Consider the following 27426-nt stretch of genomic DNA (forward strand, 5'->3'; position numbering starts at 1 on the left):
GTCTTGCTAAAATCCACATGAAAAGATTTTGGTTAATAAGAGTCAAGTAGGAGGTTTTGAAAGATGTGACCATTCAAGTTAACCTCTGGTAAAGGTAACTTTTTCCAAACTTTTTTTTTCTTTTTTGTTGTATAGTTTTCAGCAATACAAATCTCATTAAAATAGCTGGGTAAAACTTACTCTACAGACAACTGGCAGTGAAAATGGATAGTTCATTTAGAAGTCTTGCAATGGCTTGGGGCTTACTTGCAAAGTACACTGCCACTTGTCTGTAGAGCATATGTGTGCAGACACCAGGATCAATGATCAAAGTGCCTGCATGATTTTCAGTGTAGTTTGCTTACAATGTGCCCTATATAGAATTTTTTTTTTTTTTTTTTTTTTTTTTTTCCCCTCAAACTAGGGTATTCGGATAATTGAGCTTGCAAAGTTCTGTGTCTGCTATTGTATAGGAGAGGAAAATACCTCATGCATATTTCATACAGGCCCAAATGATACCTTGTTGCTGACCCTTCATGAAGATGCAATACACCCACTGGCATAAAACTGCATAATTCCTTTTGTATTTGGCTGTTCAGGTTTTTGTTCATAATTTGTCGATTCATATATTTGTTTAAGCCCTTTGCACCTGCCTCCTGTACATATGTGGCAGGCGTGCTGGAGCTTTAATCACTGCTATTGTTTATTGGTGTCTGCAAGAATCTTGGCCCTTGAGAAAGTGGTCTCTGACCTTAGGTTACGTAGCAACAACTGGGAACCAGTTGGCATGGTTGCCAGTTGTGTTCGCTATAACTAAGCCCCTTTCTGTATGCTGTCAACCAATTTAGTTGTTTAGGGATAGTTGTTTGCCACTTTTAACAATTTTAAAACCAAGACTGCATTTTGTTTTTAATAAAATTGGTTTCCAGTTCAGCCCTTTGTATTCCCATAAAGTAGTATTTAAAGCTTTGGGACTATTGACCTCAAAGTAACTGTGAAAAATCTGGTGGGGGGGCTTATTTTGCATATATATATATATATATATATATATATATAATTTTTCGTAAAAGAAAGCTATTTAATCCATGTGAAAGCCCTATCACTTCCACACACACAACAGCTCTGCACTAAAACACAAGAATCATTCCTGTAGGAATAATCCTAATAGGTTTAATGCTGTGATGGCTAACATTTGTCAGGGGCCTGATGTGTGCCACTTGGTCCTGTTAGGAGGGGACGCACATTACCTACAATGAAACCATCAAATCACATTTGAAGATGAGCAGGGGGTGTTCATACAGCCCAAATATTCACTCATGGTTGACTAGTCAGATTGGTGAGGTGTCGCACTGTACAATTGCTGATTTACTGTGTCTGCAGTGTGCTTGCCCTGAGATCAGAAATGCCTCCGTTGCCCACCGCTGGCTTAATTTGTAGGCGAAAGTTTACTTTAAGACAGTGGGTTACATGTGATGAGAAAAGGCATTTGTACATTGCACAGTAAAGTATAGTTGAAATGCAAGATACTCGCATTTGTTGCAAACTTCTAATTCTAGCATATAAAAGGGCTCTTACTGTGTACAAAGAAATATATAGGACTGCACTGAAATTGGTTATAATGGTTTAAACTAAAACAAAAGACAAACAATTGTTGCAAAGTCTTATTAAAAACAAGTAATTATTAGAAAATAGTATCAATAAAAATAAATTTGAAATGCATCTGCACAAATGTGAAACACGGACTTTGAATCGGAAATAAACTGTTGTAGCAGTTTTGGAAATTGTAAAATATGTAATCCGCTAATAGAAATATATTCAGAGAACTTGTCCAATGAGCAACAATACATATAGTCGTGGATGACTGGATCCTCAGGAGAAAGTTTCACTAAAGGTGAGTAATGAGTGCAAATGCCTCCAATTAGATTTAACAGCTAATGACAATATGAGGAAACAAAAAAATCTCACCCTGACGGGATTCTTCTCCAGTCCTTGTGTCCTGCTGAGTAAAGTTTTAATATGTCAAGATATGATTGAAATCTGCTGTTTTGAAATCGATGAAGCCTGTGTCCTCTCAAATATGATTCTGTGCTCCTTATTCCTCATAGCTAAACTTTTTTTTTTTTTTTTTTATCAATTATTTACTATAGATTAACTGCTGGGGAGAGACTTTCACATCTACATTATGGATAATGTATCTACACCAGGTAAGCCTTCAGTTTCATTCAGTGCTGCAGTACTTTCTAATTCTACAATATAGCCTTTACTTGGCAACTTGAGTTTAAATAATTCAGCTTCATTATACTGACACTAGTGTGAAATCCTGATTTCTTTGTTAAATGGCAAATTTCTACTATCTTGTTAAGGATACACCTTTTGCCTAAAGCAGCTCTTTACAATTTATGCCAATGAGCTTACCACAATTGGGGTACTTGGGTTACAATAAAGCTAGTTGTGACTGGAAAGGTTTTATTAATGTCAAAGTCTGTATACTGAAAGCTAATTATTCAATATTGCTGTCTTTTATTTATAAAGTGCCAACATATGAACTAGTCCTGTATATAGAAGGGATCTTGAACATAATGTAAAAATGGCCATACCTAAAAGAGGTTGGTCTGAGGTGTGGGGAACAATAGAAGCATAAGGTAGTATAATAACCATTGCAGCTAGTGGTGGGGAAAGTGTGTGTGTAGCTGAACATTATTCTTCTAGCTTTGGAGAAAGCTTAAGCTTCTGTGTTCCATGGGCACTCTTGTGGTCATCTGCCAGCTGAGTAGCTGTGTGCCCATCATGGCATCATGCTTGCTACGTCATTGTATTTTATTTGGTCAAATTGGACATTGATCCTGTTGCTTGGTTTGAGCAGTTGGATTAGTTTGCCATAAGTCCTGTAGAACAATATGGTGTGAGTGGCAGTAAAATATATTTCTGAAATAATAATTGAATATTTAACACTGCAGTCTTGAGGCTCATTTAGCTGTCAATTTATGTACTGTGCATAAAACCTAATAAAACTAAGTGTCTTTAGGATCCCTGATCTCATTTACCTCCATATCGCTGTTCAGTCCAACGTGTCAGCACGCTCGCATGCAGTGTTACCAGGCCACGCTGCTTACTGCAATTTGAAAGTGCTTTCATGGGGTTACAAGCGGCAGCTCCCCGCCGCTCGTTCCTACCTGCGTCCCAGGTGTCATGACAACAGCCGGAACGTCTTTTGGTTCCGGTGTCCTGACCATTGTCAGAGAAACGCTGGAACGGTGTTCTAGTCAGCGCCGCTTCCCAACAATGCTGGACAGTCGGGCTTGTGCGCTCCAAGTTTAAACCCCCAGTGGGCTAATTAATGAATTAAACTACTCCTAGAGCTCATTTAATCTCTCTTTTCCCCCCCCCCCCTTCTTTCTGATTGGTTCCTTTGAGTATTTAAGGCAGAGAGGGCTTGGCCTCCCTGCCTCTTATAGTGTAGAGTTTGTCTGTTGCGGACCTGCTCCTTTTCTGTTACCAGTATTCCTGTGGATTCTCTGTCTCTATCATTGGACCTTCTGTTGTGACCCCTAGTCTTTCTGGATACTGCTTATGTACTGGTGACCCTGACCTTTTGGTTTGTTTTTCGGACATCCCTGCTCGCTGCCTCTGCCCTGACTATTTGGCCTGTCTTCGACTACTTTATTTGCTTCGGACCCCTGACCACCTATTATCTGGATTCCCTCCACCGGCCTTACCGCTGCAGTTTTGTTAATAAAATTACACTACAATAGAGTTAAGACCTGGTGGCATCTGAGTACCTGTGAGTGCATGAAGCTCTACGGGAATAGGCGAAGACCTCTACCGCTAGTTCTGCAAGTTTATTATGAGACCTGTCCGCATAACACATGGTATAACCCAGTGGTTCCCAAACTTTTGCAGTTCGCGGCACCCTTAGAGTCTGCATAATTTTTTTAAGGCACCCCTCCAAAATAATTACCGAGCAGTCCTGTTTTAGAAGTAGTTGGGTCAAAAAATTGTATGTAAGTATTTAGGTCCGGACAGAAATGCTTATTTAGTTGTATGAAAAAATTTCCCCTCTGCATCCAGACACTCTGCCCCCACTACATCCAGACACTCTGCTCTCTCTCTCGCTGCCCCTTCTGCCCTCTCTCACGCTGTCCCCCCTCCTCTGCCCTCCTGTCACGCTGTCCCCCTCCTCTGCCCTCCTGTCACGCTGTCCCCCTCCTCTGCCCTCCTGTCACGCTGTCCCCCTGCCGCGCACCAGCCATAAAAAAACCAAACAGAAACACTTACCAATCCGCGCAGCGCTGGGACCCAGCATCCTCCTCTCTCACGCAGCAGCTGTCACTGATATGACAGCTGAGTGAGAGAGGATGATGCTGGGACCCAGCGCCGTGCGGATTGGTAAGTGTTTCTGTTTGGTTTTTTTTTATGGCTGGCGCGCGGCACCCCTGGGAGCCGCGGCGCACAGTTTGGGAACCGCCGGTATAACCAGTCGGTGGTTACAGTGAAAACGTGTAATATCTGAGAAATGGAGGGCATAAGGTAGGTGTGGTGATGCTAATTGGGCATATAAAGCGTGGCTAGCACTCGTTACATAAAGGTGGACACATTCCTTAACGAAGTGAGGAAACATGGTCTAGATGAGAGCAACATATTAACAAGCCTTCAAAGGCTGGAGTAATTGTTTCACGCTGGTGCTGCAGACTATGCCAATGTATAAAACAAACCTTTGTCTTTTTATTAGACCCAATTCCACCAGTTGTGAAGGCAACAACAAGTTCTTCAGACATAGAAGGTTTTGATAAAGCGGTCATTGCAGGTAACTGATTGCAGGATTCCTGTATATTTTGTTTTGTTCCTGATAAATAAGTGTTGGGCCTTTAGACATATGGAGGAGTTTAACGTTATGGAGGATGGGGGGGCACATAACTTTCTTTTTTATGACAGTGGGAAATAGACTTCTCAAACCCCCCCCCCCCCCCCTTCCCCAAAAAAAGTGCTACATGGTAGAACTGTTGAGTTTTCAAGGATATTCATGCAGCTAGCATGTATTTGTCCCTAATCCAGATACAAGCTTGTTAATGGAGCTTCTTAACCCTAGGATACCTCTCAACTGTCCTGATTTTGGTGGGACATTCCCATTTGTGGGCTGCAAGAGGGTGGAGCTTAACTGAAAGTGGGAGACTTTTTACCAGAAAGTGTGGATTTCTGGGCAGTGTGGGCAGAATGGGGGTGGGACCTTATTGTTCAGATTTTCAAGGGTTAATATGCAGTGTTCGCCCCCACGCCTATTTCCCAGGTGCTCCACCTGGCTGTTTTTACTTGTTGCCACCCAGTGCTGAGGAGCCCAACACAGACCTATTATAATAGAATAAACCATTGTTTCTCCTATTAGAACAGGCATTATAGCCAGCAGTGTGTTGGACCACTGACCACCAGTCCTGGCAGGAGTGGGCAACATTTTCAATGCTACTGCAAAGTATTACATTGCCACCTGACTACTTCTTAGTGCCACCTCCCGGCTGTCAAAATTTTCTGGGGAAAACACTGATGTATGCCAAAGTAGTCTTCCTAACTAGTCCTGCTTAGTAAACACTAATTTTGTGTTTTGTGTGTTTTTTTTTAATCTTTATTTGTAATGTGTGGCTAGAAAGTACAAATGTGATCCACTGTGTTCAAAAGCTTAGTACCGTAAACTTTTCTAATCTGGCCAATTATTTTTTTTCTTCCTCCTCACCCATATAGGTGTAATAGCTGCTGTTTTCATAACCTTCTTAATTGTACTTGTGTTGATTGCGGTTTACTTGTACAAACACAAAGGCAGCTACCGTACCCATGAGACTGTAGACAATGAGGAGGAGGACGAGGCAAAGAGAACATTACAGATGAAAAGTGAATCCAATGAAGACAAGCAAGAGTACTTCATGTGATCAGCACCAAATGTTGACTATCCCAAAGTAGTGAACAAGATACCTTGTGTCCTTCTATTTATTTTGTATAATGTGCTACAGAGACCTTTTGATGAGCCAGGTAGAAATGTGGATACCTCTGACTACTTTATGTTAAACACTGCACATATGACTACAGCAACAAACTTTTTTCCTCTTCCCTGTAAAATGGAATTGTGAGCTCCATTTTATAATGTATACACTCATTTGTAATACTTTTTAATTTACACTCTGCACCCCCCCCCACCTCCCCTTCAAAATTTTGGTAGTGCATATAGTCCAATAATTTGGGAAGTTGGCTTATTTGCAGGGAATATAGGGTCTAGAATGTAATTACTACAATGCTGGGCCTAAGACTAACAGAGAAGGCTATAAATATGTATGGTCTAGTGGTGCATTTATGGTACTTCAAATAGTGTAAAATATACATTCACTTTGAAACTCTTTTCTATTGAAATAAACTTGTATTTTTTTTTTATTATTGTGTTTTTTTGCATTCATATTAAAACCTCTTGCTGTAAAACACATAATCTATACAAGCACAATTGGTATTGAGCATGCAGTAGCCTACTTTGCTAAAACATAACCTTAAATCACACTCTGTACCTAAACCTGATACACCTTTACACAACTATCTTAAACAAACACCCAGCCTTAGATGTGTTTACTCATAGCTTCCTGGGAACTAACATTTAAGAATCTTGCAGAAAAAAAAGCTGTGTACACCCTACAGCAGTGGATTCCAAACTTTATCAGTTTGTGGCACCCTTAGGCTCTCCATATTTTTTTCAAGGCACCCTTAAGGCAAAATAATTGCCAAGTAGTGCCCCGTCATGCTTATCACCGGCCCTGACTGCGGCACCCCTGTGAGATCGCCAGGGAGCCGCTGTGCACAATTTGGGAACCACTGCACTACAGGTTTTTTACCCAATCATTGGGCCGACTACACGATAAATGTCTGTTAGGTCCGCTATTGTATTAGTGTATACACTTCCAACAATCATATTTTATTGTTCCAAAGCACATCATATCGTTTGCTTTTATAAACAGACTAAAAATCTCTATGAATTATGTTGTGCCAATTCTGCATGTACATACTCGTGACCATCTGTCTTACAAGCTGCCGATAGTCCCTCCAACATCGACGCCTTTCTGGGCATATATATTTAAATTCATGATGACGTCTCTTGCGTCTTCCATGTGGTCTTTCCTATTTGTTGATTGTGTGTGCTGAGGCTCAGCCCTTTATTTAAGTTAGTTTAACATATTGCTGCAGCCACAGTAGATATCAACGGAGTCATTGTACTTTGAGCCGTTGGTTATGACAGACAAATCACAGATCTGACGGAAAATAGTGTAAAACATCTACAATGACTTTCAGTCATTGGGAAAATCATTAACAATATTGCATTTCTGTAGTGTGTACCCAGCTTAAGAATGCATAGCACATTTATGTATATTAGTGCAATTGGGGGGGGTGAAGAGGGTGGGCGCCTGACAGCAAGAGCTAATTTGATGGATGGTTTCAAGTTTGTTGGTGAACTGGGGCTGTGGTGGGGGAGAGTGAGAAGAAAAGACTTCTGGGGTTTAGAAGTGACAGGATGGATAACTTGGTGAAAATATGGAATTTAAGATTAGTGACAGGGCAGAGCTGTAAGACGAAAAATTTAAGCCAAAGTGCAGCAATAGTGAGATTTCTTCCCGTAACACTCTGTATAGGAGAATTTTTTTCACATGATTGGTCTACTTGAAGTTCCACGGCTGAGGTTTGATGCATCAGAGGCTGAGTGTGTGGCAAGGGAAGCCCTGTCTAGACCTGAGGTGACAGTATGGTTATAGAAGTAGACAAATCATGTGGGATTGGGTTAATGGATAGGTGCAGGAGGTGGGCATAGGCTGAAGGAAATCATGTGGTTAGAGAGCTGGAAGAGTGAATAGAAAAAATAGCCGAAAGTGTCAAAATGATGCAATCAACCGCACCCTGCCCCATCTTCTTTCATCACACTTCCCCTCACGGATCTCCCGGTGGGTAGATGTAAATATTGGAGACTTAAACTCATGTTAATGTCTTTTCCTTGAAATACTTCATGGCAGCCCTCACAATGGTTTAATACTCTACTCAGCTGAGTGTAGAAAGAAAAAACTTTCCCACCTGGAGGGTATATAAGGTGGCTCATTCTCCATACTGGTGTGGGTTTTTTTTGTTTTTTTTTTTAGTAACTTCCCAAGCTGCCCTTCAAACTTCACTATAGAACATGGGTGGGAAACATAGAGCTGCCATGGAGTAGGAAAAGAAATGAACGTGAATATAATGCTCCAATTTTACTTTTCCTACTCCATGACAGCCCTCACAGTGGGCTATACCAAAGCAGTAAAGAATAGTAGGGTGGGTGAAAAAAAAAAAAAGGATAACGCCCAAAACAATATTTAAACAGTTTGTTGGAGGACTTTACTTCCAAACCGTGCATCAGCAGAGGCTGATACATCCAGCAAATAATGTTTAGAAAAGGTATGTGTTGACGACCACCCGGCTGCCTTGCATATGTCTGTTGCTAATGTTTGGGTCCTGTGTGCCCAGGAGATAGCCACCGACCTTGTTGAGTGCACCTTCAGCAGTTCCAGCACTTCACACTAGTTCCCCCTGTAAGCCTGTGCAATTACTTCTTTGATCCACCTTACTAATGTAGGTTTGGAAAGAGCACAGCTTCTGGGAGTACAAAGAGTTGTTTTGTCTTTCTGAGACTCTGTTTTCTAGCTATATATAATATATTGCTCTGACCACGTCCATAGTATGAAGTCGTCTTCTCAAGAGTTGGGTGTGCGCAGAACGATGGTGGAAACAATTATTAATTGATGTGAAAGGAAGAGATGATTTCTAGTAGATAATCTGGGTTAGTTCTTAAAACCACCCTGTACGTATAAACATTCAGAAAGGGCTCTTGACACCATTGAGCATGTATGTCTCACACTCGAAGAGCCAAGGTGATTGCCACTAGAAATAGTACTCTTGAGTGAGCCACTTGGGTGGAATGGTTTGAATGAACCTGAAGTTAAAGCATCCAGAACTGCATTGAGATCCCACAGAGCTAGGAATGTTTTTATTCTTGGTCGTAATCTCTTCACTGCTTGGCAGAACTGAAAAATAAGATTATGTGAGGCCAACTTGGTATCAAGCAGAATGCTAAGATCGGATATCTGTACCTTTAATGTGGAGGGAGCTAGTCCCTTAGCAAAGTCGTCTTCAATGAACTCGGAAGATCACTCATCCTGGTCTTTGCCCAGAAAATGAATCTTTCCCAGATCCTGCAGTAAATCACATACTAATTCAAGCAAGGAAAAATAATTCCTCTATCTACTACTTCGTCAGAAACACCCTTGAGTTTTAATAGCGACCGCTCAGTTGCTAGGCCATCAAACGAAGGGAGTCCGATGGGAGTCTGAATGTAGAACTGGACCTTGATATATGAGATCTGGCCTGTTTGGCAACAGCCATGGTTGCTCCTGCAGCATTCTTTCTTTATCTTCCTTAGTACCTGAGATATGATTGGGAAAGAAGGGAACACATACACTAGACTGAAGTCACATGCTATTGAAAGGGCGTCTATCCCAAGGGCTTTGTGGTCCCTGTAACAGGAGTAAAACTGGGGTATCTCGGTATTGTCCCCCGTTGCCATAAGATCTATTTCAGGAATCCCAAACTTGTTACTTATTAGCTAAAAGACTTCCTCGTGCAAAGTCCATTCTCCCGGATGTACTTGGTGTCTGCATAGATAGTCCACCTGGACATTGTCCTTGCATGCCACATGGAGGGCTGAGAGCAATTTCAAGTTCTTTTCTGCCCACCACATTAGGGTGGTCACTTCTGCTGTCATTGCTCTGCTTTTGGTGCCACTTTGCTTGTTTATAAAAGCTACTACTGTTTTTCTGTCCGAGAATATTCTTAGGTGTTTGGACTGTAGACAGGCCTGAAAGTGTTGGACCACATGCACGACTGTCCTCATTTTCAGGATGTTCACCTGGAGATACCTCTCTTCCTCCAGCCAGGTGCCCTGCTTTATCATTGTATACATGTGAGCTTCCCAGCCCACTGAACTGCCATCCGTCATGACAGTCATCCACTCTGACTTTGAGAGAACCACACACTGAGTTCCTAGGCCCGGATGCTGCCACCAGCCGAGGGACTTTCTTGCCTTCTATGGAAGGTTGAGCATAAAATCTAGTGATCCTATTTAGCATAGAGATTTGACTGAAGGCTCCTCATGTGCCATCTTGCCCACGGAAGAATGCCTATAGTCGAGGAGAATATTCCCAGAAGGCGGAGGCAGATTTGTGCTGAAAATTGTGTTTGAGTTTGAACTTTATGTGCCGGGGACTGAATTTTGATCAGTCTTTCTTGTGAGAGACATACTTTGTCCTGCTTTGTTTTTGAACCCCTAGAAAAAGGAGTCTTTGTGAGGGTACCAGATAACGTTTTGATGTGTTGATCAGTCAGCCATGTTAATGTAGAAAGAGAACTACTTGAGCTGTAGCCTCTCGGGCCACCTCCCATGATTTTGCTGTGAAAAGAATGTTGTCTAGGTACGGCCATAAAGCTGTATCTCGCTCTCTTAGTGCTGCTACAAGAACTATCCTTTTGTAAATGTTCTTGGAGACGTGAGGCCAAACGGGAGGCAAGTAAACTAAAAATGCTTTCCCTGGACACAGAATCTTAGGAACTTCTGATGCTGGGTTGCGATGGGGATATGAAGGTATGCATCTTTCAGATCTATTGCAGCCATCAAGTCCCCTTTCTCTATTACCTTGAGGATGGAGCTGATTGATTCCAATCGGTAAGTGTCTTGCTTGTATAAAACCATCGACGAACCGTAAGGGCAAGACTGTCCTGAAAGTCCCTGACACCTTATGGACCAGGAACAGTTTTGAGTAGAACCCCATGCCTTCCTGGCTTGTCGAGATGCAAACAATAGCTTCTGTGTCCACCAAACCCCTGAGACTGTCTTTTAGAGCCCGTTGCTCTATGAAGGATGTTGAATTTCTTCATTGGACAAATCTGTTTCCCTGCGGCCAAGTGTGAAAACTATGGAGTAGCCTCTTACCACAATCTCTAGGGCCCACCAGTCTTCTGTGATCTGTTTCCAAATCTCTGCAAAACATGCAATTCTGCCTCCAATTTGAATCAACGGACACTGGATCTGTAGGCAATAATTGGGTTCTCTGATGTCCTTGCTTACCCCTTATTGTTCTAAAGTGTCAAAAGGACTGCCTTGCCATGTATTCGGCTGTCTGGAATACTGTCTTCCAGGCCTATAAGCCTGAGCTTCTCTAAATTGTTGTCTAGAATAATTAAACGGGAAACGTCTCGCCCTTCTGTCTTGGGGTAGGCGACTAGCACTACCACTCGTTAGTCTTTGCATCATATTATCCAGCTTCTCCCCAAACAGAATTTTTTCTTGAAATGGAAGCGTTACCAGGTGGCTCTTTGATTGGTGGGCTGCTGCCCATGGACGTACCCAAAGCGCCTTGCTATAATTGCCAACATGCTCCTGGAACCAAAGGCAATAGTATCCAATGAGACTTTGCGCAAAAAAAATCAATGCTTTTGCATAATTTCTAAAGATTTTAACAGATAGAATCAGCAGATTCTATCTTTAATGTCTGTATGTAACATGCTGCCCACAGTCTTGGTTCTGGATACTGAGGCTATTGCCACACCCGATTTAAGTGTGACCAGATGAGATGGCAGTGTTTTGAAAGAATTTGCTATCTTTCTGTCCATTAGGTCTCTTAATGGACCCCCATCATCCAATGGGAGCGTGGTTCTTGCCGATAAACCAGCTATGGCAGAATCAACTTTAGGCACTGAGCACCACCATAACACGTATTTGTCCCCTGCTCCCCGGGGGATTAAATTATTGCATTGTTCTCATCATCCATGAGAAGAATTGTTTAAACTATTCTGGAGGCTGACGATCTTCCACAGATGTGGGGGCACATATCACACACAAAGTCCCAACATAATCTTTTAGGTAACTGGTCATCATAGGCTACACACATACTTGGTTGTTAACCTTACTGACCTTTTCCCTTGCACAGGTTCCATAGGGGTACTGTTTAAACAAAATTAGAGGTTACTAACTCCAAAAGCTAATAAACACCCATACAATGGGCTTACCTTGGTGTGTCCTTCGTGGTTCTTTTTTGGGGTGGGGTCCTGGTCCATCTGTGCAGGTAAATCCAATACTGGAGTTCTGAGAGCTACATATACCTGAAGCAATGAGCCTCAATCCATGCGCATTAGCTGTTTATGAGGGGAGGTTGCAGTGACATCATCTTTGTGAGACCAAAATGTATTGAGTCATTAGGTGTACCTCCTATTTTGGGAAATTATTTATACGACTTCCTGATCCTTGTCTGATGCCCCCGCACGGGAGCGCACTGTGCATTCGCCCGCATGGTAACATTCTGTGCCATAGGAGCTGCTTTCGGTGACCAAACGAGTAATCCAGGTAGTGCCGTCCACATGTATTTAGAGATGCACTTGCCAGACAGAAGCGCCGTTTTCCAGGACATGGGGATGGCTACTGCTATCCTATTGCAGCTAGGAAGTGTCAGAGAAAAAGCCAGATCTATTTGCAGGTAAACCGTAATAGAACAAAAAAAAGAAAACACTACATTACACTGCTTTACTCAAGCTGAGACCAGAAAAAAGACCAGTATGTAGGAGAAGCCACCTTATATACCCTCCCGGTGGGAATGTTTTTCCTGTCTACACTCAGCTGAGTAGGGCATTAACCCATTGTGAGGGCTGCCATGGAGTAGAAGGAGGAGTGAGGAATTCGCATTGATGGATGACAGCGTGATTAACCCAACCCCAGTTCAGGCTGGTCATATCCAGACCCTGTCCCAGATGGTCAAGGACTAATGCATCTGTTGTCTGCTCAGGAAGAAGCTTCCAGGGCTTCACTAGTCACTATGGCACCTGCAGTGGAACCCAAATTAAATTTGCCGGACCGATGCTCTGGGGGAGAGCTGCAAGCTCTATTTTCGTTTGAGACCCCATTCTTAGGGCTCAGAACAAGAGGGTCTGATTCGTCATCTCCCTTCTCCAAGGTGATCCTCACTCCTGGGCTTTCAATCTTGCTTCGGATAGTCCGGTTTTGCAGTTTGTGGAAGCCTTTTTCAATTCCTTGGGCCTCCTCTATGATGACCCTGACCGGGTAGCCTTCGCTGAATCACACCTAAGGACACATAGACAAGGCCGACGAAGAATATTGTGCAGAGTTCAGGCGCTGGTCCACCGATACTCAGTGTAATGACCCTGCTCTTTGAGTTCATTTTGTTTTGTCCTCTCTGAGCAGATTAAGGACTTTTTGGTTAAGTACTCTTCATCTCCTTCCTTGGAGTCTCTTATGCAGCTGGTAATCAAGAATGACTGTAGAATTAAGGAAAGGAAAGCTGATAAAGACACAACCTGTTCCTTTGGTTCTTCTACAGTCTTTTTTATCCCACACCACTGGATGCACCTGAACCCATTCAGTTGGGAGCTTATTGCCTGTCTCCAGAGGAAAGATCTAGGCGATGCTCCTTGGGTCTCTGCCTGTATTGTGGCAACAAGGGTCATTTATTTCAATATTGCCCTTTTAAGTCGGTTAAAGACCAGGCCTTGGCGTTGAGGAAGAGGTGCGCCTAGTTTTTCAAATAGTCTCTTCCAAGAACTCTAAGTTGGTTCCTGCCCGGCTGGCCTATGGATCCCATTCCATCTCTGTTTCTGCCTTCCTAGACAGTGGCGCTGCTGGCAATTTCCTTCATTTAAAGTTTACCCAGACCTTGGGTATTCCTTCAGTTAGACTGTAATCAAACATCATCATCTGGTTTGGATGGTAGCCTATTGGTTGGGGGCAGAATCTTCGCCATGTCTCCACCTGTACAATTTTTGGTAGGTTCCCTCCATTTCGAAAGTCTCTCCTTTCTCCTGATTTCTTGTCTTTCTGTTCCGCTGATTCTGGGGCATCCCTGGCTTCAGAGCAATAACCGTCATATTGAGTGGAGTAAGGGGCAGATCACACACTGGGGTACTACCTGTTCTTCCACTAGTTTGACTCTGCCCCTTGGGGAAATACAACCCTGTCTGGATCAGCTTCCATCTCATCTGGATTTCAAAGACGTTTTCTCGAAGAAGAAAGCGGACACTCTCCCTCCTCATCGAGATTACGACTGTTCTATCTAAATTGTTGCTGGTTCTAAGTTACCCAAGGGTCAACTGTACGCAGTCTCAATTCTGGAGACCAAGGCAATGGAAGAATATGTGAAGGTAAACCTTCAGAAAGGGTTTTTAGAGGTAAATCGTGTTATCGGGTATGTCATCTCCTCTAGTGGATTCTCTATGGATTCAAGCAAGATTCAGACAATTCTGGATTGGGTACTACCCACTCATTTAAAAGCCATTCAGAGATTCTTAGGTTTTTATAACTATTACTGGAGGTTCATCCTTTCTTTCTCTATACTGGTGGCACCTATTACTGCCCTTTATATGTAAGGGCGCTGACACAGCTAATTGGTCACCTGCGGCTTTGGCATCGTTCAAGGCTCTCAAGAATGTCTTCATCTCTGCTCCTCAGGCATTCAAATTCTGATTTGTAATCAAAGTAGACGCTTCAGATGTAGGGGCTGACGCTATCCATTCCCAAAAGTATCGTCGGGACCAAAGACTGCACCCCTGTGCTTATCTCTCCCAGAAAATTCTCTGCTGTAGAGGACAATTATGTGGGCAACCGCAAATTGTTAACCATCAAATGGGCATTTAAGGAGTGGCGACACTGGCTGGAAGAAGCAATTCATCAGATCACTATCTTCACGGGTCATAAAAAACCTTCAGTACATCCAGGACGCTAAAACCTTGAAGCCCCTAGGCAAGCTCAATGGACCCTCTTCTTTACCTGTTTCAAGTTCATTATCACTTTTCGACCAGGGTCTTAAAGCATCAAAGCCGATGCACGCTCTCGAAGCTTTGTTTCTTGCCACGCTCCGCTTGCTGATCTTCTGCCCATTATTTCATCTTCCTCAATTTACGCTGAATTGACTCAAGACTGGGGGTTACTCTCCGCCAATTTCAAAGAATTGCTCCTTCTGAAACCCCTATGGACAGATTGTTTCTGTTCATCTTAGGAAAACAGTACTTGCCGAATGCCATGAAAACAAACTTGCGAATATCCGGAATCTCTTAAGACCATCAAAATCCTCTCAAGCTGAGTTTGGTGGCACACGCTGTCCTCTAATGTCTATACTATGTCCTTTCTTGAGAAGACTGTGCCAGAGACACGTCCTCCAGGTGCCGCCCGTCTGGTCAGTTGATGCCCTTGCCTACTCAAGTTAAATCTTGGACGCATCTCTCGATGAATTTCATTGTAGACCTGCCATGGTCATCTGGCCACCATCTAGGTGGTCATGGATCGCTTCAGTAAGATGGCCAACTCTGTACCTTTACCTAAGCTGCCTAATGCTCAAACTCTGGTTTCATTTGTTTGTTCAACATATATTTTGTCTCCATAACCTTCCTGAAGACACTGCCTCTGACCATGGTTCCCAATTTATTACCCAGTTTTGAGATGTTTCTGCAGCCTACTGGGAATAAAGGTTAGCCTGTCATCTGCTTACCACCCACAATCCAACTGGCAGACGGAAAGTGGTAAACCAGTCCCTGGAACAATTTCTTTGCTTGTATATCTCCAAATTCCATGTTAATTGGCCATCTCTACACACGTGGGATGAATTTGCTTATAACAATTCTTGTCATTCTTCAACCCGCATGTCTTCGTTCTTCTGCAACCTCGGCTTCAATCCCAGGGTTAATTCTCTCTCCTCACTTAATTTTTCAGGTCTTCCTGGAATCTGTGCTAGTGCCTCACGGCTTAGAGCCATCTGGAAGAAAGTCCATTCCCCCTTGCTCCAGGCCTCCCTCAGACCTAAGTCCTTGTCGGATCGTCAACATAGAGCTTGCTCATTTAAGTTGGTGAACAAGTTTGGCTCTCCACCTGGAACATTAAACTCAGGCAGCATTGTAGGTAACTTGGGCCCAGGTTCATTGGAACTTTGACCATTAACAAAAAGGTCAACCCCGTGGCCTTCAGGCTTAAACTCCCTCTGTCCTTAAAAATACAGAACACGTTCCATTATTCTCTGTTGAAATCTGTTTTCTCTTCTAACAAATTCAATTCTCACAGATCATGAATACCGCAGCCAGGCAATGTGGATGGGCACCACAAATTTATTGTGGAGAAGATCCTTGACTTGAATATCCAGGGGCAAATTAATTTCTTTGTATATTGGAAGAGCAATGGCCCAGAGGAACGATCTTGGGTTCCGCGGAGATGCCTACACGCTGACAAGCTCATTAAGAAGTTTTCTAGGAAGTTTTCTGGGAAACCAGGTTGTCGGGGATCCTTGACCCCCTCCTCAGGTGGTAATGTACTGTCACGAGCCATAGCGGTGCCCCAAGCCGCCACTCGCTTATCAGCTGCGTCCCAGCCATTGTCTTGAAAACCGGGACGTCACTTCCTGTGACGCCGTCCTGACTGTCTCCTAGGTAATGGTTGGGACGCTGACTTCATGTTATGAAGAGCCTCGTCCCGGCATTAGGTGGCAGCCGGGAGTGTGCGTAGATAAATATTTTTCATTAGCCCTTAGGGGTAATCCTAATTATCTGCCTCCTGCGGCTGATTTCAGGGGTGTTGCCCTGACTCTTTGATGGATGCTTGGATTATTTAAGGCAGGGAGGGCTTAGCTTCCCAGCTGGTTATAGCGTCTTTTTCAGATATTGCTGACCTGCACTGTCTTTGTGTGCTGTGACCCTTGGCTTGTTATTTGGACCCTGCCCGTTCTCTGATTGCCTTTACCTCTGGATCTGTCTCTTGGATATTCCTGTTTGTTGCCAGCCCTGACCTTATTGCCTGGCTTGACCATGTCTGCTATAGACCCCAGACTCCGGCCTGCTTCTGACCTCCCGACTATCATCCTCTCTACCGCCTCCTGTTTTCTCACTGCGGTACTACTCATAAGCTTACACTACGCTGAGTTTAAGACCTAGGGGCATCTGAGTACCTGTGAGCATGACAAGCTCTACGGGAAAGGTGACTGCTATAGATGAAAAACTTTATGCATAGTTCTGCAAGCTTATGACAGTAGCCACCAGCCGTAACACTGGGTCAGTAATTTTCCCACCTGTTTCTTCAGACAGAAATACAGAAAACATGACCTGTTGATAGCTCTTGAGGACTGGCTTTCAGCACCTCTGGTCTAGATCTTCCAAAGATGTGATTCGTTATCTCAGTGCACCCCAAGGAAGGGCTAATCCATAGTGTTGAGATGTTGTAAGGCCCGAGAAACTGTTCCCTGAAGTTTGAATCTATAGAGCTGGTCTGGCCAACCTATGTCTATTCAGTTGTTGTGAACTACATGTCTCAGCATGCCCTGCCAACTATCGACTGGCAAAGCATGCTGGGACTTGTAGTTTCACAACACCTGGAGAGCCACATGTTGGCCAGGCCTGTTATAGAGCAGTATCAGGGATTTTGTTGAATACAACAATAAATAAAGATTGTGAGGTGCCAAGATTACTTTTTGTCTCTTTTTCACTCAATGTTTAAATGTCTCACTAGGCTTTGTTACCTATGGTGAGAATTGAGGGAAGTGAGTCAATAAGGGTACATTCTGTCCTTTTATATCCCTTAAGGATCTACAAACTCATGTTTTCTTGTTGTAGTACTATCATATTTGAATAATAATAATATTTTCTGATATATACACAATACATGACAAAACATGTGGACACCCCTTCTAATTGGCATACTTGGCTATTTCAGTCATACCCACTGCTAACAGGTGAATAAAATCAAGCATACCAGTAGAATGGTTTCTACTGAAGATAACAATGACTTTCAATGTGGCACTGTCATAGCCACCATTCCTACAAGTCAGTTCATCAAATTTCTGCCCCGGTTAACTATAAGTGCTGTTTGTCACTCACCGGAGTGTGAGTGCCTCCACTCTGGTACCTGGTTCTCCATCTTTCCCGCTCACACCTGTGTGGAACCACGGCCGTCCGCCATCCTGTCACACTGGGCATGCGCAGGTCCCTTTAACAACTACACCTGACCACTAATGTGATTGATGGATCAATCACCCCTCCCTACTTAAGGCACCTGCAGCCTTAGGTAGTTGCCTGATCTTGAAGTCTCACTCCCAGTGAACTTCTATAGGTGTGTGCAGTTTCCAAACTGCTTCCAGCTCTACTCCTGTGTGCAGTTTCCAAACTGCTTCCAGCTCTACTCCTGTGTGCAGTTTCCAAACTGCTTCCAACTCTACTCCTGTGTGCAGTTTCCAAACTGCTTCCAGCTCTACTCCTGTGTGCAGTTTCCGAAATGCTTCCAGCTCTACTCCTGTGTGCAGTTTCCAAACTGCTTCCAGCTCTACTCCTGTGTGCAGTTTCCAAACTGCTTCCAGCTCTACTCCTGTGTGCAGTTTCCAAACTGCTTCCAGCTCTACTCCTGTGTGCAGTTTCCAAACTGCTTCCAGCTCTACTCCTGTGTGCAGTTTCCAAACTGCTTCCAGCTCTACTCCTGTGTGCAGTTTCCAAACTGCTTCCAGCTCTACTCGTGTGTGCAGTTTCCAAACTGCTTCCAGCTCTACTCGTGCTTCAGCTTCCACGCTGCTCCCTGCTCAACTCAGCGGCGGTTCCCATACCGCTACAACGCTTCACTTCTCAGCTGATTCCGGATCTACACAACTGGGTATGCTCTACTGACTATTGCCTATTGCTCGCATACCAGTTGTATCCATTGTTGTTTGCTGCACAGGGTACAAGTACCCATATAGACTGTGTTACTGCATTGCTTCATTTAGGACAAGCTTTCACTCAAGCTACGATATCTCCTCACGCTACTACTTAGCGTTATTGTGCATATCTGCTGTGACCAGCTTCTCCTCCCTGCAAGGCATCTACTCCATACAGACTATTCATTGTGCCTTCCATCTCTGCCTCACAAGACATTGCTCTACTCACGCTGTTTCCATACAGCCACAGTTTGCCTTTCAACTTCACTCTCCTGCACCTGGACAAGTCCTCATTCCTTCTCACAGCAGTGGTACAACTTGCTGCACGCAGACCACTGACTTCCCTGCTACCTACCCGCACCTGGACAAGTCCTCCTATCACAGCGGTGGTACAACTTGCTATACGCAGACCACTGACTCTCCTATTACCTACCTACACCTGGACCAGACTCCTCACCATAGCGGTGGTACAACTTGCTGAACAAAGACCACCGAGTACACTGCTTCCTACCTGCACCAGTACTATTCTTCCCATCACTGCAGTGGTACAACTTGCTGTACGCAGACCACTGACTCCTCCTCTACCTACCATCACCTATCCACATCCACTCCTCGTGTCTACATTATCTTCAGCCTCCAGTTTACTGCTCCAAGTCGCTGACTTTCCTCTAACCATAGCTGCAAGTCGCTGACTTCCTCAGACTATCTCTACTCTCCTCTTGTTGTGTCGCTCCAATCATTCACCTGCCTGCTTTGAGGTGCGTGCCATAACCCCGCCTCTCTAGCAGAGTTCCATCTGGTGAAACTCGGGTAAGCAACTCCTAGTGCCCGTGACAGTAAGATCAGGCCATGACAGACCCAGGATTGGAACCAACAGCTAAGGAGATGCTGCAGCATCTGATCACTCGGGTAGAACAACAGGATGTTCGGCAGCAACATCTGTTCCAGTGTTTCCAGACTCTGGCCACCCGAGGAGTTCCTCTACAAACTGTTTCAGCGACTGTTGAACCTCAAGCGCCTTCTCCTTCCCCAGTGCCATCCCAGGTGTCTACTGCTTCCACCTGCCTACTCCTTCAAAATATGATGGAGATCCCAAGACGTGAAGAGGTTTTTAGAATCAGTGCTCTCTCCATTTCGAGCTTCAACCTCACCATTTTGCCACTCACCGTGCCAAGATTGCCTACCTCATTTCTCTGTTTTCCGGACAGGCTCTTGCATGGGCCTCCCCTCTGTGGGAGAGAAATGACCCCCTATTGGAGGATAGTGCACTCTTCATTTCCACGTTCCGCAAAATTTTCGATGAACCTGGCCGCGTTGTCTCTGCGGCTTCCAGCATTCTACAACTACACCAAGGATCACACTCTGTGGCCCAGTACGTCATTCACTTTCGGATACTCGCCTCTGAACTTCAGTGGAACACAGAGGCCCTGATAGCTGCCTTCTGGCAGGGTCTGACGGATAAGATCAAAGACGCACTGACCACACAAGAGTTACCCTCCTCCTTGGACGATCTAATTTCCCTATGTCATAGGGTAGACATGAGATTCCGTGAGAGGGAGTCTGAAAGAACAAGCACCTCCAAGGGGTTCACTCGCCCATCACCTCAAGTTCGTCATCTTCCCCCTCCAGTGGAACCCATGGAGGTAGGACATTCTAAGTTAACATCTAGAGAGAGGGATCGACGAATACAAAATAGACTCTGCATCTATTGTGCTGACCCTACTCACAGCCTGAACTCATGTCCTAAGAAGTCGGGAAATGCCAGGCCCTAACCAGTTCTGGAGAGGTAAGGTTAGGGTATCCTGGACTCCTCTCCATCTTCTATGGATTCCAAAGTGTGTGCATTTGATGTTACCATCTTCTCAGCTACCAAATCTTTTATCTCTCAAGCACTTCTGGATTCCGGCGCTGCCGGCAACTTTATCTCCAGTGCTCTTGTTAACCAGTGGTCCCTATAAGTGGCCCCGTTAAAAAACCGTTATAGCGGTCACCGCTATAGACGGCTCTCGCATCATTAATGGACTTATCACCCACTGTACGACTCCTTTGACCCTTCAAATTGGAGCCTTACACCGAGAGAAAATCTCTTTGCTGGTCCTTCCTGCTACTACTAGTCCCATCGTTCTTGGCCTTCCATGGCATCAGCTTCATTCACCACAAGTTGATTGGAGTACTCCCCAAGTCACATCCTGGGGTCCGGATTGTCACCATAGATGCCTAACCCGAGTGGTACCACTCAAAATCAACAGATCATCTATAACACCTGGTCCTCCGGGTCTTCCTCCACAGTATGCCCTGTTCGCTGACGTGTTCGATAAGGCGCAATCTGAACGCCTGCCACCTCATCGGGCATGGGATTGTCCCATAGATTTACTACCTGGCAAAAACCCTCCTAGGGGCCGGGTATACCCTCTCTCGCTACCAGAGACACAGGCTATGTCAGAGTATATCAAGGACAACCTTCATTGCGGATTCATTCGACCTTCCAGCTCTCCCGCTGGAGCGGGCTTTTTTTTCGTGAAAAAGAAAGATGGGACCTTAAGACCCTGCATTGATTATCGGGGGCTCAATGCCATAACCGTAAAAAATCGGTACCCGATTCCTCTTATCACCGAACTCTGATCGTATAAAAGGTGCTCGGATTTTTACCAAACTTGATCTCCGTGGCGCTTACAACCTAAATCCGGATCAAGTCAGGCGACGAATGGAAGACAGCATTCAACACCAGGGATGGGCATTACGAATACCTAGTTATGCCCTTTGGACTGTGTAATGCCCCAGCTGTCTTCCAAGGATTCGTGAACGAGATTTTCCGGGACCTATTATACGTGTGCGTTGTAGTCTATCTGGACGACATTTTAATCTTCTCTCAAGATCTTGTCTCCCACCATCAACATGTGGCAGAAGTTCTCTCCAGACTGCGGAAGAACCTCCTATTCTGCAAATTAGAAAAATGCTCCTTCGAATTATCCCAAATTCCATTCTTTGGATACATCGTGTTCGGAGTAGGTCTGGAGATGGATCCAGACAAAGTTAATGCCGTTCTACTTTGGCCCCAGCCAACTACTCTCAGGGCTATACAACGCTTCCTGGGGTTTGCGAATTATTACAGACGTTTTATCCTGAACTTCTCATCTATTGCTTCTCCTATTGTGGCCCTGACCAAGAAGGGCGCCAATACTAAACACTGGTCCTCCGAGGCCCTTCACGCTTTCCAAAGCCTTAAAGAAGCATTTTCTACCGCCCCTGTTCTTCGGCAGCCTGACGTAAACCTTCCCTTCTTTCTCGAGGTGGACGCCTCCAATGTCGGACTAGGAGCTATTCTCTCCCAAAGATCTGAGCAACAGAAGTTCCATCCTTGTGCCCTCTACTCCCGGGGTCTTCTACCCGTGGAAAAGAACTACACCATCGGTGACAAAGAACTGTTGGCAATAAAAGTCACATTGGAGGAGTGGATATATCTACTGGAGGGGGCTCATTATCCTGTAACCATCTTCACCGACCACAAAAATCTCCTCTATTTACAAACAGACCAATGTCTAAACCCTCGACAGGCGAGGTGGTCACTGTTCTTTTCTCTCTTCGAACTCATTATAACGTTCAAACCTGCTGCAAAGAACAGGAAAGCAGATGCCTTATCCCGGGCATTTGCCCCTCCTTCTGACATCCTGGATTCTTCCGATCATCCTATACTGGATCCCAAATGTGTGACTTTGGCCACTTCGTCCACCAATGTGCTACCGTTTGGGAAAACTCTTGTTCAGCCATCTCTACGCAAGAGAATATTGTCATGGTACCATTCTTCACGCTTCTCTGGACATTCTGGTGAACGAAAGACTTTTGAGATCCTTTCCCGGAGTTATTGGTGGCCTTCTATCAGAAAGGATGTCAGAGAATTTGTGGCCACTTGTGAGATCTGCTCTCAATTTAAGTCTTCCCGCAGAACACCAGCGGGATTGCTCCAACCACTACCTATCCCTACCAAACCTTGGACCCACATAAGTATGAACTTCCTCTTAGCAAGAGATGTAATACCATCTGGGTAGTGGTGGATAGATTCTCCAAGATGGTTCACTTCGTCCCTCTCGCCAGATTACCATCTTCTTCTACCTTGGCTGACCATTTTATTAAAGAGATTTTTCGAATTCACGGCTGTCCGTCCGAGATTGTGTCCGATAGAGGAGTGCAGTTCGTCTCCAGATTCTGGCGAGCCCTTTGTAAGAACTTGGGTATCCGACTGTCTCTATCATCGTCTTACCATCCCCAATCAAACGGCCAGACCGAAAGGGTCAATCAAGATCTCGAGACCTTCATAAGAATCTTTTCCTCAGCCAATCAAGATAATTGGGTAGATTTACTCCCGTGGGCTGAGTTTGCCCACAATAACATGTACCATGAGTCTTCAACAAAAACTCCTTTTTTCGTGGTTTACGGTCACCATCCGTCTCTTCCAGAGTTTCCTGCCCTCCCTCCCACCCAAGTCCCTGCGGTGGAGAGACTTTGTCAAAACTTTAAAACCATCTGGACTCAGGTGAGATCATCCCTGAGGAAAGCATCAGCCAGATATAAATTCTTCGCAGATAAAAAGAGGCGAGCCATTCCACCACTCAAGCTTGGAGACCGTGTATGGCTTTCTACAAAAAACATCCGCTTGAAGGTTCCGTCCATGAAGTTTGCGCCACGCTTCATCGGACCATACAAGATCACTCAAGTCATAAATCCAGTATGCTTCAAGCTACTATTACCAAAGAACCTCCGGATCTCCAATGCCTTCCATGTCTCTCTGCTCAAACCTCTTGTTATCAATCGTTTTTCTGCTCCTCCTTCTGTACCTAAACCAGTACAGATTCATCAAGAAGAGGAGTTTGAGATCTCTCAGATCCTGGATGCTAAAATTTTGCGAGGAACTCTCCGATTCCTCGTTCATTGGAAGGGCTTCGGTCCAGAAGAACGCTCCTAGATTCGCGCTGAGGACCTCAACGCTCCAGCCCTGCTTAAAAAATTCTACCAAAAATTTCCGGGCAAACCCGAATCCAAGTGTTCTGTGCCCACCTTTAAAAGGGGGGGTACTGTCACTCACCGGAGTGTGAGTGCCTCCACTCTGGTACGTGGTTCTCCATCTTTCCCGCTCACACCTGTGTGGAACCGCGGCCGTCCGCCATCCTGACGCACTGGGCATGCGCAGGTCCCTTTAACAACTACACCTGACCACTAATGTGATTGATGGATCAATCACCCCTCCCTACTTAAGGCACCTGCAGCCTTAGGTAGTTGCCTGATCTTGAAGTCTCACTCCCAGTGAACTTCTATAGGTGTGTGCAGTTTCCAAACTGCTTCCAGCTCTACTCCTGTGTGCAGTTTCCAAACTGCTTCCAGCTCTACTCCTGTGTGCAGTTTCCAAACTGCTTCCAGCTCTACTCCTGTGTGCAGTTTCCAAACTGCTTCCAGCTCTACTCCTGTGTGCAGTTTCCAAACTGCTTCCAGCTCTACTCCTGTGTGCAGTTTCCAAACTGCTTCCAGCTCTACTCCTGTGTGCAGTTTCCAAACTGCTTCCAGCTCTACTCGTGCTTCAGCTTCCACGCTGCTCCCTGCTCAACTCAGCGGCGGTTCCCATACCGCTACAACGCTTCACTTCTCAGCTGATTCCGGATCTACACAACTGGGTATGCTCTACTGACTATTGACTATTGCCTATTGCTCGCATACCAGTTGTATCCATTGTTGTTTGCTGCACAGGGTACAAGTACCCATATAGACTGTGTTACTGCATTGCTTCATTTAGGACAAGCTTTCACTCAAGCTACGATATCTCCTCACGCTACTACTTAGCGTTATTGTGCATATCTGCTGTGACCAGCTTCTCCTCCCTGCAAGGCATCTACTCCATACAGACTATTCATTGTGCCTTCCATCTCTGCCTCACAAGACATTGCTCTACTCACGCTGTTTCCATACAGCCACAGTTTGCCTTTCAACTTCACTCTCCTGCACCTGGACAAGTCCTCATTTCTTCTCACAGCAGTGGTACAACTTGCTGCACGCAGACCACTGACTTCCCTGCTACCTACCCGCACCTGGACAAGTCCTCCTATCACAGCGGTGGTACAACTTGCTATACGCAGACCACTGACTCTCCTATTACCTACCTACACCTGGACCAGACTCCTCACCATAGCGGTGGTACAACTTGCTGAACGCAGACCACCGCCTACCCTGCTTCCTACCTGCACCAGTACTATTCTTCCCATCACTGCAGTGGTACAACTTGCTGTACGCAGACCACTGACTCCTCCTCTACCTACCATCACCTATCCACGTCCACTCCTCGTGTCTACATTATCTTCAGCCTCCAGTTTACTGCTCCAAGTCGCTGACTTTCCTCTAACCATAGCTGCAAGTCGCTGACTTCCTCAGACTATCTCTACTCTCCTGCTGTTGTGTCGCTCCAATCATTCACCTGCCTGCTTTGAGGTGCGTGCCATAACCACGCCTCTCTAGCAGAGTTAATATTTTCCCTCCATGCTAAAAAGTAAATGCATTTGCACCCTTTGAATAGCAAAAAGATTTGTCCAGGAAAATATCTTTTTTCTAATCTCTAAATTAGGCTCTGCATGTTAAACTGTATATCACGCTTGTAAAAGAGCTCATGCCAACCTGTGAGAGACTGATCTTACCAAGATAAAGATAAACACAGCCTGTTCCATGGATGTGTTAATGACTGGCCTGTGTCCCAGCACTATAAATCCAGGAGCTACAAGTCTCTATTAGCAGTGCAGCCCAACATTGCAGGGGTTAGGGTTAAATTCAAGAACTATGCCTCCTGCTTATCTCATCTCATGATTAGGCTCCTCTAGGGAGAGCAATAGTGTGAACCTAATATCTTCAGACAGCATGCAGGTGCCTAGGGCAGGAGGTCTGACACAGAGATAGGCAGTGCCTAACATATTCTCAGGCCCTCAGAAGATAAGAGCAGCCAATCTAGTATCCAGGGGGAAGCATGATCCAGCCCTGAGAGATCAGGACTTACAATCAGGGAAGCCTGATCAAAGCACTGCATAAGGACCACCAGTGGCAGATCCAGAGGGGGGTGATCATGGCAGTACACTATAAACATTTGCATAGCAGCTCCAATTATGTTTTAACCCAGAGTAGCCGGGTATCATCCACTGCTTGCTTCTCAGCAGCCATGTCCAATCAGAGCAAAGGAGGGGATGGGGTCGACCAATCAGATAGGGTTATGCTAAATCAGCCTTCCTTATAAGAAAAAAAAAAAAAAGACTTGGAATATCCCAGAGAGCCACTGCTGGAGACCACAGAAAAGACATTGATTGTGCTGCTGAATGTTAGGACTGGTGCTGGATTGAAAAATTAGAAGCTACAGCAAAGGACATCGAGAACCAGTGATTGTTTTCCTTCATCCTCATGCAAACCTTGTGGATCTGTGTGCTTACCAAAAGCAGAGGGAAATGGGACCACTGCCATGCCAAAATTAATTGGAAAGAAGCCTTGGCAACCTAGATAAAGCCTGATGCAGATATCTCAGGGTTGGCTACAAGGGAACTAATATTATACCTGTATGTGATGATACAACGGCTGTAGTGTGATTAAGTTAACCCTTGCTAAGAAATGCTATAATATTGTTGATGTTTCAGTAGTAATAAACTTAAGTCATCTTTATCCACTTTCTTGGCTAGGGTAAATAGTCTGTAGATTCCCTGGAATTGTTACAAAATATGCACCCCAAACTCTGGCCAATCTTCTTCCTTTGTAGCCCTATATGAGAAGCTCCACCTTCTTTTATAGAAATTAGCATTACGTTATTGATTTGTATTATGGTGATGTGGCCATATGGGGGGCAGAGAAAGACATCATGACGTGACACATACATACTTTCAGATCAGAGCGCTGAACTACAATTAAATCAGTCTTGGCTGTCAATTATACAGCTTAGAAAACGAACATTCTTATGCCTGATAAAATGCGACCCCCGGGTTGGAATCTGCTGATGTTAATAGATGGTTGTGAATTGATATCTGCAGCTGGAGGATATCATAAAACAAACTATACTGTGGAGCTTGATTGAAGCAATTTTTGTTTTGACAAATTTTGAATGCCCAAACAAAAACACTAATATAATCTGCTGACAGCTGATCCACTAATAGAGCTTAACTTTCACCTATAGCTACTGAAAACAGACTCCTAAAAGTGTTATATTTTTGCCAATACATAAATGCTACACAATACACATTTAAAAATATATTTTTAGTAGGGCCCTCTTTATTGCACTCATCCTTCTGAAGTCAGAAGCTTCTGTAAAACATTCTACATTTAACCAAGCTTTCAACTCTTACAGACTCTCTAAAAGGACTCCAACACTTCCCAAGATGCTGCACCTTAACTTCCCACTTACTTTGCTATTGCAGTTGCCTGGGCTGCATTACTTAAGGAGTAGAGAAGTTTTGGGTTTTGTTTTACCATGCATTAATTTACCACAAGTATCAACAATAGCAAATTAGGTGGAAGGTTAAGAGCCACTCTTACCATGGAAAAGGTACTAACACCAGACCTCAATTAGTTCCTGTTTTGAAGATTTCCTTAATCTCACACATGGGTAAACTGAACTATTTAATTATATCAATATGACTTGTTCCCAAAGGCAAAATCCTCAAACGATGGATATTTGTGG

At 44.5% G+C, this 27426-nt stretch overlaps 1 protein-coding gene across 3 annotated transcripts in view; it reads left to right on the plus strand.

The window, feature by feature from the left end:
* Positions 1 to 6390, plus strand: part of SMAGP (small cell adhesion glycoprotein) — a 29889-nt gene extending 23499 nt beyond the window's left edge. For all 3 annotated transcript variants that reach the window (XM_075199311.1, XM_075199310.1, XM_075199312.1), the window contains exons 2-4: positions 2127 to 2183; positions 4709 to 4783; positions 5710 to 6390. In XM_075199311.1, the coding sequence (XP_075055412.1) occupies positions 2162 to 2183; positions 4709 to 4783; positions 5710 to 5894 (282 nt within the window). In that variant the 5' untranslated portion in view covers positions 2127 to 2161 and the 3' untranslated portion in view covers positions 5895 to 6390. The remainder of the gene's footprint in view (positions 1 to 2126; positions 2184 to 4708; positions 4784 to 5709) is intronic.
* Positions 6391 to 27426: the final 21036 nt, after the last annotated feature.

Source organism: Mixophyes fleayi, chromosome 2 (assembly GCF_038048845.1).
Source record: "Mixophyes fleayi isolate aMixFle1 chromosome 2, aMixFle1.hap1, whole genome shotgun sequence".
Classification (NCBI taxonomy): Eukaryota; Metazoa; Chordata; class Amphibia; order Anura; family Limnodynastidae; genus Mixophyes; species Mixophyes fleayi.